The 14,102-nt window shown below is 33.0% G+C and overlaps 4 protein-coding genes and 1 pseudogene across 4 annotated transcripts; 4 read left to right on the forward strand and 1 right to left on the reverse strand.

Annotated features, from left to right (window-relative positions):
* Nucleotides 1–608: 608 nt before the first annotated feature.
* Nucleotides 609–2,043, forward strand: LOC133819338 (CASP-like protein 1D1). Its single transcript, XM_062252550.1, has 3 exons — nucleotides 609–972; nucleotides 1,288–1,414; nucleotides 1,544–2,043. The coding sequence occupies exons 1-3, from the start codon at nucleotides 737–739 to the stop codon at nucleotides 1,766–1,768; spliced, it is 588 nt and encodes a 195-aa protein (XP_062108534.1). The 5' UTR covers nucleotides 609–736; the 3' UTR covers nucleotides 1,769–2,043.
* A 190-nt stretch (nucleotides 2,044–2,233) lies between these two features.
* On the reverse strand, nucleotides 2,234–3,867 carry LOC133819337 (divinyl chlorophyllide a 8-vinyl-reductase, chloroplastic). The gene has a single exon (XM_062252549.1). It carries the CDS (start codon nucleotides 3,691–3,693, stop codon nucleotides 2,416–2,418), a length of 1,278 nt encoding a protein of 425 aa, XP_062108533.1. The 5' UTR covers nucleotides 3,694–3,867; the 3' UTR covers nucleotides 2,234–2,415.
* Nucleotides 3,868–5,494: 1,627 nt separating this feature from the next.
* Nucleotides 5,495–8,385, forward strand: LOC133819339 (uncharacterized). The gene is made up of 3 exons (XM_062252551.1): nucleotides 5,495–6,206; nucleotides 7,083–7,136; nucleotides 7,989–8,385. The coding sequence occupies exons 1-3, from the start codon at nucleotides 6,012–6,014 to the stop codon at nucleotides 8,229–8,231; spliced, it is 492 nt and encodes a 163-aa protein (XP_062108535.1). The 5' UTR covers nucleotides 5,495–6,011; the 3' UTR covers nucleotides 8,232–8,385.
* Nucleotides 8,386–9,036: 651 nt separating this feature from the next.
* On the forward strand, nucleotides 9,037–9,360 carry LOC133815448 (uncharacterized). Its single transcript, XM_062248287.1, has one exon. It carries the CDS (start codon nucleotides 9,037–9,039, stop codon nucleotides 9,358–9,360), a length of 324 nt encoding a protein of 107 aa, XP_062104271.1.
* LOC133819343 (U11/U12 small nuclear ribonucleoprotein 25 kDa protein-like) lies at nucleotides 9,211–13,881 on the forward strand (annotated as a pseudogene).
* The last annotated feature ends 221 nt before the right edge of the window (nucleotides 13,882–14,102 follow it).

Consider the following 14,102-nt stretch of genomic DNA (forward strand, 5'->3'; position numbering starts at 1 on the left):
CTTGAGTGTTTGTATTGGACTTGGTCCTTGGTTCCCTTCTTGAATGACACTTTGATCTTCCCCTAAAAAAAAAAAGAATAGAGTAGATAAATTATTGACAATGTTGAGGGCTAACTTTTTTTTTAAAAAAAAAAAAAAAGAAACTTTGGCCTCATTAGTGTTGAGGGCTATTTAAGAGGGGGCAGGACCACAAAAAACGCTGTGTACATTAATTTCCTAACAAAACAACCATAAATTGTGATTAAATATTTGATTATTCTACAAAAAGAAAATCTTCCATTCCCACCAAACATGATCTAAAAAATCAGAATCGTATAAGAAATCACAAGTTTTGGTGTATATATATACCAAAGGAGAAAAAAAAGTATATATATATTAAAAAAATTGTTCACACAAGTTTTTCTCTGCCCGATTGATTGTCTTTTTTCTTAAAAAAAGGCTGCATGGTCAATGGTGGAACATAAGGATAAATATAAGAAACCCGTCAGCAATAGAACAACTAATTAACTAAACATTATTCAAAACAATTCACTTGGCGTGCAAAAGACTCCAAACTGATATTGTGTATTTGAACTATTGCCCCATGAATGCTTCACTAAATATATAGAATTGTGTGTGCGTGTATATATATATGTACATACTCTAAAACAAAAATAAGCACAACCCAATTCACTTGAAGTGATTCTAGTTCATTCAACTTTCTCATATCAGCTGAAAAAAACACTAGTCACAAACTATGGCATCTACTGAGAAGGCTGAACAAGGAAAGGAATCTACTTCATCTCCCAAGCCAGTCTCAGGGCCCTCAGCTACTTGTACAACTGGAGCTACCTGCTTTAAAGTTGATGTGGCTTTAAGGGTCTTGTTGTTTGCATCAACAGTGGTTGCTATTGTTGTTCTTGTTACTAGCAAGCAAACTGTTCGAATTCCTATGCCATTTGAGGCCAAGTTCAATGACTCTCCCGCCTTCATGTAAGTTTAATGTTAAGTTTTTACTAATTAGATTGTCAAGTGTTTTAGTTTTTCACATGTTATGTTTGAACTGATTTGAAGCAAATTAATGACTAAGAAAGAGATGTATGTTGTTTCCTTTTTTGGCTGCCAAAAATGGTAAAACCACCAGAATCTGCAAGAATTGCAGAAAGAGATCAGCTTAAGAATTTTTGTACCCTGTAAACTTGTTATGCTTGTCAGTGTTTTCCTGAATATGAATTTGTTTGGTATGAAACATACCATTTTGATATTAAGTTTTAAAAAGCTAATTTAGTGATGTTAATCATTTTGCAGATACTTTCTGGTGGCGTTATCAGTTGCCGGTCTTTACAGTTTAGTTACTACTCTGGCATCGATTTCAGTCATCCTGAAGCCTCAATACTCATCAAAATTCTTGCTCCACTTTGCCCTCTGGGATGTGGTAAGCCCTCTGCTCTGTTCACTCATAACAGCAATTACAAATGAAAGCTAAACCTTACATGTTCTTAGAAAAGAAATGAAAAGAAAAACAAAATTAAGCTGATGTATATATTTATTGGTTATGATGCAGCTCATACTGGGGCTGGTTGCCTCAGCCACTGGCACAGCTGGAGGAGTAGCATATGTTGGATTGAAGGGCAATTACCATGTCAGGTGGCCGAAGGTGTGCTCAACTTTTGACAAGTTCTGTCAACATGTGGCCGGCTCTCTTGCGGTTTCTTTGTTTGCCTCAGTTTTGCTGGTTTTACTCATCTGGCTCTCTGTGTTCTCCATCCACAAGAAAATCCCTAAGTAAAACCTCAGAAGGCCATTTCATGTCTTGAGTTTGTGTGTGATATCAGATGTTAGTGTTTGGATTTGTGTATATCTTCTTTGTATATGTTTTCTACTTGTGCAGCATATCCCATTGATCGGTTGTTTTATCTTGTACCATCTGTAGTTTATGAATTCTGTAATTGAACTTCATTGGCATGTAGTTGTAAGAGATTTGTTCAATTACTATATGCTTATATTTTAAGTTGTGGTCTCAAGTCTCACAAACCAATATATAAGTAGCACTTGTGTTTATTATTCCTTGTTTCCAAAAGTGACATAAGAAGTTGTGTTTTCTCAAATTTTTCCTATACATAAATTTCACATTATTTTTACTTTCATAAACCAAAGAGAAAAAAAAATTGGTCATAATAAAGACTTCAAAATTAGATATTCCAAAACTAGTGACATGAACAATTTGAAACAAGATTGACACATCTCCCATATAAGAATCAAAAGATAAAGAACATAAATAAACAAAAGCACCTGATTGCAACTCAAATAATGTACATTGCTGCTCTGGATAAAGAAATTGCATACCCTTAAACAGACAGTGTTGTATAAAACTGGTTTAATAAATTGACCATTTTCCATTGCTTACAAACTTTATTACCATAACACAAATTCTTTTCAAAAAATAGTTTGCTCGCCTAATTCCTGTCCACTCATCCCTTCCCTCAATACTCTCTCAAAAAACTCTTCCAAAGTGTCTTTTCCATAACTTGGTGTCTTCTCAGCACTATACTCTCCAGTCTCAGGGTCCAAAATCAGCATACTCTCCGCAGCATAATACCTTCCAATCTTCCCAAACTCAGCAGCATCTTCCATTGATGGAAATATCTTTACAAGGAAATCAAGAAGCCCAATAGCAAAGTCCATTATCCCAATGGGAACTTTCAAAAACTTGGGTTCTCTTCCCAAAAGTTTGAACAAGATCTCCCCTTGTTCCAATGGTGTCAATGCCTTACCAGGTCCTCCAATGGGCAAAACCCGATTAATCTTATCTTCACTCAAAACACAATCAGCAATAAAAGCAGCCAAATCTGGCTCACTTATTGGCTTACAAGCACACAACTCTCCATCCCCAAACATCACGTAAGGCTTGCCATCTTTCACCAACTCAACCTGACCCCCCAAGCTTTTGAAGAAAGCAGTTGGCCTCACAATACTATAAGTGAACCCACTATTCTCTTCTGATTCTTTCATCAACTCTGCCTCGAATTTTAGCTTAGCACGCTGAAATTCAAGAAGGGGTTTTTGCACACAGATAGCTGAAAGCAATACAAAATGGGAAGCCCCAAATTTTCTACCAGCAACCAGACTGTTCTTAGTTGCTTCATAATCTATCTTCCATGAGTCCTTAACTCCGCCTGAACGACTAGCTAGACATGAAACCACAACATCAATAGGAGCACTTAAACTTTCCAAAGATTTCTCCAAAGAATCAAAATTGGTGACATCTGAAAAGCATACATTGGCTCCTTTCAACTCATTGAATGTCTCTTCTTTGCTATTTTTCCCTTTGATTCCACTCCTCTCCCTAGCCACGGCTATGACATTGAACCCTCTATTGATTAACTCTTTAACAACAAATTTCCCAATATACCCAGTTGAACCCACCACCAAAACATTAACATCATTGGGTTTTTTAGCTCTGAATGAAGATGACTCAACAGTTTCAACACTTGGGGTTATGGAAGCTGTAATGGGGTGGTGGTGGTCGAGTTTTTCTCTGCCAAACTTAAACAACTCAGAAGAATTCAAAGGAGAGTATGGCAAGGCATAAGGAGTAGTGGCGGTGGAGCTTACCTGAATTCTGTTAATGAAGTCTGAAGAGAAACGATTGAAGAAGCTTTGGTTCTTGGCCGAGTGAAGATTTAACACATGGGAGGAGAAACGAAGAGACATTTTGATTTTCTGGGAAAGGAGAAGCTTTATGACTATGGTGAGTACTGTCTTGATATAGCTCACTAGGGGAGAAAATGCAAGAGAGTAAAGCAAAAGGAGTCAAGCAAAATATGAGGCGAGCAATCCTCCATGGTTGTCAAAGCTTGAAGCTATGGGTTGTCAGAGTAGAAAATCTAAACGATAGGTGGATATGTTAACTTAAGAGATGACGTGTGTAGTCCTTGGAATTTACTTTAAGATTAGTATTTACAGTACAAGGACAAGAAGTTTATGATATTGTACCCAAACCCTTCATATAAGAAGTTTCAATATAAATACCCTTTTAAGTTTTGGGTCACACTAGGTCCCATGTACACAGTACCACAATTTATATAGGAGTAATGATATCTTTATCCAAAATATTATACAAACTAATATAACATTTTATTTTAACCAATTATATTTATTTTAGATGAGATTTATTATTTAAAAAACAGTATCACATAAAATTTTTGTACATATTTTAGATATATATATTGTTACTATTTATGTATACTAAGACCATGTTAATTGTGTTGTCATATCTAAAATTGGTGATGAGCAAGTTAGAGAATTTAAGGCTAAACCACTCTTAATTTTGTGTAATAATAGAGCCCCTAAAATGATTTTCTAGCTACGTCACTTATAGAACTATAACTATGGATTGGATTTTTTTGACCCGAGTACAAAACAATAGAAAAATATGGATGTTTTGGGTCAGTCGAACTTATATATCAAGCACAAAGGCACAACACGGTACCACAAGCCTCATGCACAACACCTGAGCACGAATGGAGTAGTTCAAAAACAAGACATGGTTAAAAGCTCAAATTAAGCCAAGTTGGTTAGTGATAAATTTCAGTGCCAATAGAAAATAAGGAATGCAAAATTAGAGAAGAAGATTTTAAACTTAGCAATCAACATCAAAATTGTGCTCATGAGATTCATTTACATGAGTATATATAGGGTGAGACTGCAATAGTAAACATTTTTTATGCACTACCATCATGAATCATATATTTTAATGGTGAATATTTGATCTAAAAAACTCAACCAAACCCAAATTTTTGCAAACCCATCAAATTTAGGTGAAATCTGATCCGAATCCGACATGGTTCGGGTCGGGTTCGGATTTTGAAATTAAAGGTACGCCCGAACCCGAACATAATTAAAAAAAATACCAAGCACTTAATTTGTAAAAAATCAACATTAACAAACTAATAACAAAGTTAAAAGAAAACATGTGAAAAGTAAAAAATATTCAAGAAGTGTAAACAAAAATGGTATTTTTGAAAAAAATTTACCAATGTCCATTTTCGACCCAAAGCCCATTTTTGGACCAATCCCATGCGAAACCCAACCAAAATCTTGAAAATTTCGGACCGGATTCAATACCACTTTCTTCTACCAAAAACCCACAAAACCTGAACCCGATACACCTTAAACCTGAAAACTCAATCCGTGTGCACCCCTAATATATTTTTACACACGAGTGTAAGTTATGATCCCAAATTTCGGATCATTATTTGGAAATGCATACCAAAGTAGTTTAATATCTACATTTACTAGTGCATATATAGGACACGGTTATAATGGTGGATGCTTTTGTGCACTATCATGGTGAATCATATACTATTATACATGTGGACCTCAGATTTTTTACATGACACTATTCGTTGTAGTTACAACGAACCTCTTGTAAATTTTCAAAAAATTCTAAATAGTACATGGTGCTGAAACAGGGTTCTAAACTTTCAATAAAATCACGAGCACAAATATTATTTTAGTCCTATTTTTTCCACCCTAAATTATTCATATTTTAAGAATTCACATTGACTTAAAAAAATTCGCGTCCACGTGTATAACACCATGGCTACTTTGGTATGCATTTCCAAATAATGACAACTCTCCTTTCTCTGTGTATTCTTTGATTGCTAATTTTTAAGTATAGTCCTTCTTTAAAAAAATGCTCTAAATAAGATTGATTAAGCTCTTTTTTTTTTTTGTCTGTTTTGTTGATTAAGTTGATTTTATGAATGGTTGATTTTACTTTTCTTTGTGTTTGTTGATCATGTTGATTTGCGATTGTTTAGGTTTTTTTTATTTTGTTATTTGTTTGTTTGATTAAGTTTATTTTATTTCTGGTTCATTAAGTTGTTTTTGTTATCTATTTTGATTTTGTGTATTAAAAAAATTATTTACTAAAAAGAAAAAAATTCAATACAAGCATAAGATCTAATTGTTATTGTCTTTCAGTATGTATGTCTCACCTTGGACTAGCCACTCACTACAGATAAAAAATGAGCTTTACGAATAGATTACACCGTGTAATCAATGAGTTTTGGTTAATTTGTCAAAAAAAAAAAATGTTGAAAAAAAAAGCACTAAAGACTGTCTCCAATTCTCTCACCGATCGATCATTTGAACGCAACATCTACTCTTCCTCTCGCTTCTCCTTTTTCTCTTCTCAGTTACCAGTTGGACTTTTGACTCAGGCAAGTTCCTCTCTCTCTCATTTTCTTCTTTTTTTCTTTTTTATTGTTTTACTAATTTTGATTTTAAACAAATGGTCTTCAGTCTGTAATTTTTTGTGATATTTGTTATGAATCACTTGCCTCCATGATGTATGGTTTATGCAATTTTAATTATTTTTGTGTTTTTTTTTTTGGTTAATGTAACTAACAATATAACAACTCTATTTTGTGTATTGTCTAGAAATTATCTCGGAGAACAGTTGAATTTTCTCTAAAAATTGTGTATTGCACTTAAAAGATTCTTAATAGTTTAGCTTTTTGTAGTGTCTTTGGTTCATAGTTGATTGCTAAATCCTTGACAAAAAGCTCTTCTCTTTTTTTAAACACTTTCAAAATTGCTTGCAATGTGTTTGTTGAAATACCTCTTCCAAGTTTATGCATTTTATATAGTTTTATCTTGTGAAAATGATAACAATTCATTTGATCAAAGTTTATAAACAGCTAATCATGATTTTAGTAATAAGGCGGACATTTTTTGTGTCTTTCTTGCTATTTATATACATTTTCATCACAAACAACTCTTGGACTTCAAATTTTTATCAGTGACATAAAAGTCAACAGGTAAAATTTGTTGAAACGACAAAAAATTGATTGAGGCATCAATTAATTATAATATGCAATACATATGGTTTCTTTTACCTTAGTATAGGGAAATTTTACCTTTATGCATTATAACATATTTAATTTTTTTAAAATGCCATCATAAAAATTCTCCCCATAATATGTCATTTCTTATATTTTGGACAAAAATACATTTCTCACTCAAATTTAACACTTCTCACATTTTTTCTTTCTATATCTTTCTCTCATCCCTCATTTATAGTCATTTTTTCACAGCTCGGAGATGGAACGGATTGGAAGTTTCTTGGCGTTTTTAAGATAAAAAATCATGGGTAAGTATCATTTCAATAATTTACTTATGAATACGAAATGTCATGGTTAGATATTAGATTCGAACTGTTCCGCAGTTGAGTTTGTATTTTTTTCTGCAATTTTTGAACTGTTCTTCGGATCTGGGATTTCCAAAATCGATGGTACATTGATGTCATTTCGATGGTACATCGATGCCACTTCGATACTGAGGCGAACATCTAAATTAGATGATATTTTCGATGTAATATCGAGGGTGTATCGATGTTGAATCGATGTCATATATGTTGATTTGGTTCAACGTCGATATGACATCGATATTACATCGAAATTGAATTGCATACATAGGGCAACCATCAGCATCGATGCCACATCGATGCCATATCGATACTGAGGCGAATTTCGACGTTAGTATCGATGTAATATCGATGATGTATCGAAATGCCATTGATGTCATATATGTTTATTTGGTTCAGCGTCGATGTGGCATCGATGTGGCATCGAAATTGAATCGCATATATAGGGCAACCATCAGCATCGATGGCATTTCGATGGTACATCGATGCCATTTCGATACTGAGGGGAATATCTAATTTCGATGTTGGTATCGATGATGCATCGATGTTGAATCGATGTCATATATGTTTATTTGGTTCAGCGTCAATAAGGCATCGATGTGGCATCGAAATGGTATCGCATCGAAATGGCAACCATCAGCATCGATGATGCATCGAAATGTCATCGATGTGGCATCGATTTTGAACTACAATACAGATTTTCATAGGCATCGATACATCATCGATTTACCATCGATTATTCATAGATTACACTTTATTTTTATAATTTTCTTATGTTTTTTTTTGTAAATTTGCAGGTGCCAAAGTTAATATAATTGTTTCTTGCAAAATAAAGATTAACAATCAAACCCATTTCATCGATTTATACATTACGATTCAAATTTTTTTTAAAAAAAACCACATGACAACCGAATATCTTATCTTACCGTGGCCGGCGATGGAGAAGACGGTGGCGACGGCGGCTGTGAGGAGAGAGAGAGCTTCGCCTGAGAGAGATGGTGAGAATGTGAACCGAGAGAAAATAATGAGAAAGAAATAAGAGAGTTTGGTTTGACTGGGAGGAGAGAATGTGAGGGGTCTCGGTTAGTGATAGATGTATTTTTGTCCAAAATTTCAAAATGGCATATATATGGGAGAGTATTTTATGTTGGCATTTTAAAAAAATTAAGTATGTTATTAAACACTGTCTAAAATTTCCCTAAGTATATTACAGTACTTTATTTATCGTTTTAGTCTTTATGGAAAACAGTTAAAAATATAATGTGATAAACTTGTATGGAAAAATAACTTTTGATTGTGTAAGTATAAAGAAGAAACTTTTGTAACGATGCAGGTAAGTTATCTATAAGTACTAGTCAAGGTTACCAAACATATAGTTTGTTCTTATTTGTTGCTTTTCAGTTGTGGAAATTAAGTTGTGGAAATGGATAACTTGAAAAATACCCGGTTTTAGGATTAGTTAACTAAAAATAGCTACTAATAATATTTAGTTGAATATTACCCACTTTTTTAAGCATATTTTCCATATTACCCTTAAAACACTACTAGAAGTCCAATGTAAAAATCTCAATCTTTGCATCTGTCGTGTCATTTACTTCCCTATTTAAATAATATTCTACTGTCAGTTCCACTAGACCACTGTATAATGGGTAGAGTCATTAATAGTTTGGGTATTAATCAAAGAGTTTTAAAATGTGGGTAAAAATTAAAGAGGTTAACTTACTAGGTGTAATTTTCATTTTATAACTGGAGATGATTCCTTGATTAGGTTTATCTTTGGCCACTTAGCTTGAATATACATTGAAATGAAACGTTATCAATTGTGAGGTCCTAGAGTCAAAGCCATGGCGTCGTCCTTAGTGCACCCCAGCTCAGTTTCACCCCTCCAAAACCCTAAAAAGTTGGGGCTTGTGGCAAACGCAATGAAGCGCAAAGACAAATTCATTAAGTTCTTTGCCATGACTGGGATCTTGCTGTTAAGTGTTAGATCTCTAGGTCAAAAGTATCAGATTCATGACCTTCTCGAGGACACTTCAGCTTTTAAACAAGAGGAAGAAACCCTAAACAATCGCATGAACAACATTAAGCAAGCCCTTCTCCACGAGGCCTCCCTCGAGCCCACTGGTCTCTTTGCTTCCAAGCTACGCCTTCTCTTTGGTGAAGACTAATTCTTCGAGTATTTTTTTTTCACTGTCCTTTTCAGTTTTGTTCAAGTTCTTGTATCAATTTGTCACTTGAGGCTAGCTTAAGTGGTTGGGTGTGAGTGTGTGTGGGAAAGGAGAAGGGTATCTACTCCCATTGTATCAAAAAAGAGTTCTTGTATCCATTTACGGGGGTTATCCTGTTAGAAACTGAAGGAAACTGCAGTTGGTTTCTGTTACTGGTAGGCAGTAGTCTTGATGTTATTATAACATGATTTTATAAAATATAATTTCATTGTGTACTTTTGCTTTTGTGGTTGTTTAAGTTGCGGTTGCTGTTTGTTGTTATTATTACATTACTTGTTTCATCTTGGCACTTTTGCTTTTGTGACTAATTCTCACTTTTATTCAAGTTGTGGAGGGCTGGTATAATTCATTCTTTGTTAGATGGTAGATTTCTAAGCCATTCTTGTAAGCTCTGGGAAACAGTATGGCTCTGTTGGTGATTTTGCCTTTTATTATGTTGGCTAAAATTGTGTCTATATACAATTCGGGATTGCTTTACATTTGCCTAATTGTGTGTATTGCATGCCCAGGTTTGGGTTGTCATGTTAGTTGAACATGAAATTTTATATTTATTACACGTTTTATGCACTCTTAGGTGATCTGATACAGCACATTTTTCACTCTAATTTACTACTAAATAAAAAACACTAAAGTTGATCATTTCTCTAAGAACCCCTTTGACTCTAATTTTCTACTGGCCTTTGTACAGACCCCTTTTTACACAATTAAAATCCAAGTAATCTCAGGCAACTGAGAGTCAGAGTCCTGCAATTCCAAGTTGGGTTTCTTCTTTCACCACTGAATCCAATGGAGTTGAAATCGAATGCTAAGGAAGAAGAAAATTGAAAGTTACAACAGTCAGAGTATGAAGAAGGCAAGGTTGATGTCAACACTGGCTGCTCTTCTTGAGGATCCAATTCTGGCTGATGTCTCCAATAAACCAACTTTATTGGATGTAGATACCCTCATAAGCCTTGAATTGGGTAGTGCCATGCGGATCACTGTCCTCAAGCTTGATGACACCTATTTTGGTACTTTATTTCTCTCATATCTAATACCTTCAACTTGACATTTTCTTGAAAACATGTCATTTACGTCTTGAATAACATTTGTTCAGAGCTAATAATAATACTCATAGTGGGCTCATTTAACTGATAATGGAATTATTTATAATTTTTTTTGGGAAGATGTGGCAGTGCTGAATTCTGCGACTGTCAAGGATCTTAAGCTTGTGATCAAGCAAAAAGTAAATGAGGTAGAGCAATCCAATATGGGTCACCGTCATATATCATGGTTAGTTTTGTGAATTTACTCATTTTCTTTTCCTCTCTTATCATTTTATTTTGGAATAATGATGATTGATTTGCAGTTTTTTTTGGTTGGTTAGGCATGGGTATAATCAATTTTTTAAAGTCTTGTCTTGTTTATTGATGTAACTGGATGATAAAGAATTGTTTTTGAAGGGAAAACTACAATTTTCTCTAACAACATTAAGTTACTTTGTCAGTTTTTGTAAATGTGTTGTTTCTCTTTACTTTGTCGTTGTTGTACTTGTTTTCTTTAGATTTGTCATGTTTTTTTTTTCTTTTCGTTTTATATGGTTAGGATTAATAGTGATTAATTTGGACATGCAGGAAGCATGTATGGGCGAATTCTTGCCTATCATACCAGAACGAGAAGCTACTAGATGACAAAGCCAAACTTCAAGGTTTCGGCATACGGAACAATTCAAAGGTTTCTGATCTGTGTATTAAGGCGTTTGTTTTCTAGAAGAATTTGCTTTGTTTTGGAAGGGAAAATATTGAAACGTTGTTTGACTATGTGCAGGTACAGTTTGTTCCTTACGTGGTGTCAAAGAATTCTCGAAGACATTCAAAGAGGAAGAAGCACCGTTTCTTTCATGGCCTTAACAGGCGTGCTATTGGTAAATCCTACTGTTGAATGTTCTGTATATACCTCTTCAGAAACACGGTATGCCGAAGCCAAAATCCAATTTTGCTGTTCTGTTTAAGATAAGCTTTTTGTTTTTGTACAAGTTTGATATAGGGAGGTTCTTTTGCTTATATGATTAAGTTTTACTGGCTAAACTAAACCCTTTTTTTTTATTATTATTATTATTCTTTTCTGCATTTTGGTCTTTCACTCCAAAACCAAAGGATTAATTGACTCTTAATTTTTGTTAGAAATAGGATAAAGAAATCCAGTGTCAACCAATTTAGACAGTATCCGAAAAGTTGGGCTGGAGATTCTTTTTGAGGAAAAATAAGGGCATCCTTTTCACATACACTCGCTACCCTCCAACTAAACATAACCACCATCGTAACGGCTGATTATAAATTAATATGGGTGTACATCTGGAAAGGTTGATAACTACACTAAAGGAAGAGAAGAAGAAGAGTAGTTAACTACTCATTTTTTGACATAGCTTTTACTTTAATATTTTGAAATAGTTTTTTTCTTTGTTGTGGAGGTTTTTTTGAAAGAGTATATTTTCAGAGTGTTTGGTATATAAGGCATAAAAACTCTTATAAATTAAATATCAAATTTAACCATAAATATATGTTTATAATAATAATAATAATAATAATAGTATATGTTATGTCTGAACTTATTTGAAAATTAACCGTTCTTTTTGAAGAAAAACAAATCTAATTGCATTCATATATGATTTAATATTAATTAATAAATAAAAATCATAAAAATTTAAACTTAATTAACAAAAAAATTTAAATTTTAAATTGAATATTCAAATATAAAAATCTAAATGTAGTTAGAGAAAGAGATTATGTATATAAAACAATAACAAGAAAAATAAAAACTAAAAGAAATTGTACGTAGTTTTTTTAAAAAAATTAGAATATTTTTTAAGAAAAAAGAAATTGTATTCTATAACTGTTATCTGCACAATTTAGGATAAATATGTAATTTATTTGTTTCTTTTATAAAAAATAGGGGTACGATAGGTATTATGAAATATTCATTAAAACAAAAAAATAACTTCTCATATTTTTTTTAGAAATCCTCCTGAAAAAGCTAGTGAGTCACTGCTTCTCTCAAAAGCTTTTCTAAATTCAAAAAGCTATTTCTATATTTTATCCAAACACACCTAAAAGTAACTTTAAGACTTCAAAAGCTCTTTCAAAGTCATGTCAAACAGGGCTTAAATATATTTAGTTAAACTTTACCCATTATTATTGATAACTCTACAAAATAGAATTATTTTACCACTTTTATGGACTAATTGTTGCTTAATTCTTGAGTTTTTAATTAATTTATTAATTTTTTAAGTAATTTTGAATTTATTAGTCTTATTTTGATTTTATATTATTTTGTGTGTTTTTATAGTTATTTTGTTGTAAAATGTTGTAGTTAATTATTTGAATTATTATTGTTAAGTTAGTGGTAAAAAAATGTTGTATTATTGAACTTAAATGTAAAATATAAATTAAGTTATAATTAATATTTTCAAAGACTTAAATTGATTTATTTTTTAGTTGAAAATATTGTATTATGATTTATTTTATATTTATTTTGGAGGGTATTTATGCTTTTAAAAAGAAAAGAAAATGAAGGACAATATGGCATTTTCAAGAAAACAAGACAAAGAATTGGCATTTATAAAAAGCCTAATTTGGGTCCAAGCCCAAACAGCTCCTGCCTCCCACGCCAGCTGCACTCCAGCACACAATCGACCCCCAGCTTTCATCATCACCCAGCCGAAGACCTCCTTCCTCCAACAAACCACACGGGCCAGCCAAGCTCCAACAAACTTCCTGGGCCCGCCAGCATCAACCAGGCCCACGACTCCTGAAGAGCTTCTTCCTCCAACCTTGCTCAGCTGCCATCTTTCCCAAGCCCGCCTGGCCATTTCCCAGCAGCACCAAAAGCCACTGCCCCATTGCACCCAGGCCTACGCCTTCCTTCAGCCTCCCACACAGACCCAACTGCCACCTAGCTGCCTTTTCTCTCAAGGAGCCCAACAATTTTAACTTTGTCATTTTGTCTAAAAATACAATATTTTTTCCACACTTTCTACATATTTTACCCAAAAACATCATTATTACACATTATAATTTACCCTTATTTTCTATACTATAATTAATTTAATCAATTTAATTATTTTAAATTGATTATTTTAATTCTCATTTTTTGGCTATAAATAAGGGAGTTTGGTGTCCATTTTAAGGGGAGAGGTTACTATACCATAATTTCTACATATTCAAAACCTTTCAATTATCTTCATCTTTTTCTTCTTTTTGGTACTTTCTATGTATTTTTAGAGGAAAAATTTGGGGGTTTCTCCTCCAAATTTTCCTATTTATATTTGTAATTTTTAGTTTGTATTTGCTATTCTAGTTATGTGTTTCTAATCTTTTTAAGATTATTAAGGTGATGATGAAACAATTTGTAACTAGATAGTATTTATTTTGTATGTTGATTTCCTATTTTGTGCAAAAGAGTTTATGAATTTTCTTCTTCAAATATCTTCTCTCATCTTAAATATCATGTATTTTGGATTGTTAGCACATATTTACACTTTGTTCTTCATTAGTGCAAAAATATAATATTCTTTGTGTAAGATGTGTCATTAAATTGTACACATCCATGCTTAGAACAAAAATATTATGTTTTGCCTTATAAATAATATTCATTGATTTATTTGTTATTTCATTAGATTGATTTACACTAAATGCTTGGAAATT

This window comes from Humulus lupulus, chromosome 2, assembly GCF_963169125.1.
Source record: "Humulus lupulus chromosome 2, drHumLupu1.1, whole genome shotgun sequence".
Taxonomy (NCBI): domain Eukaryota; kingdom Viridiplantae; phylum Streptophyta; class Magnoliopsida; order Rosales; family Cannabaceae; genus Humulus; species Humulus lupulus.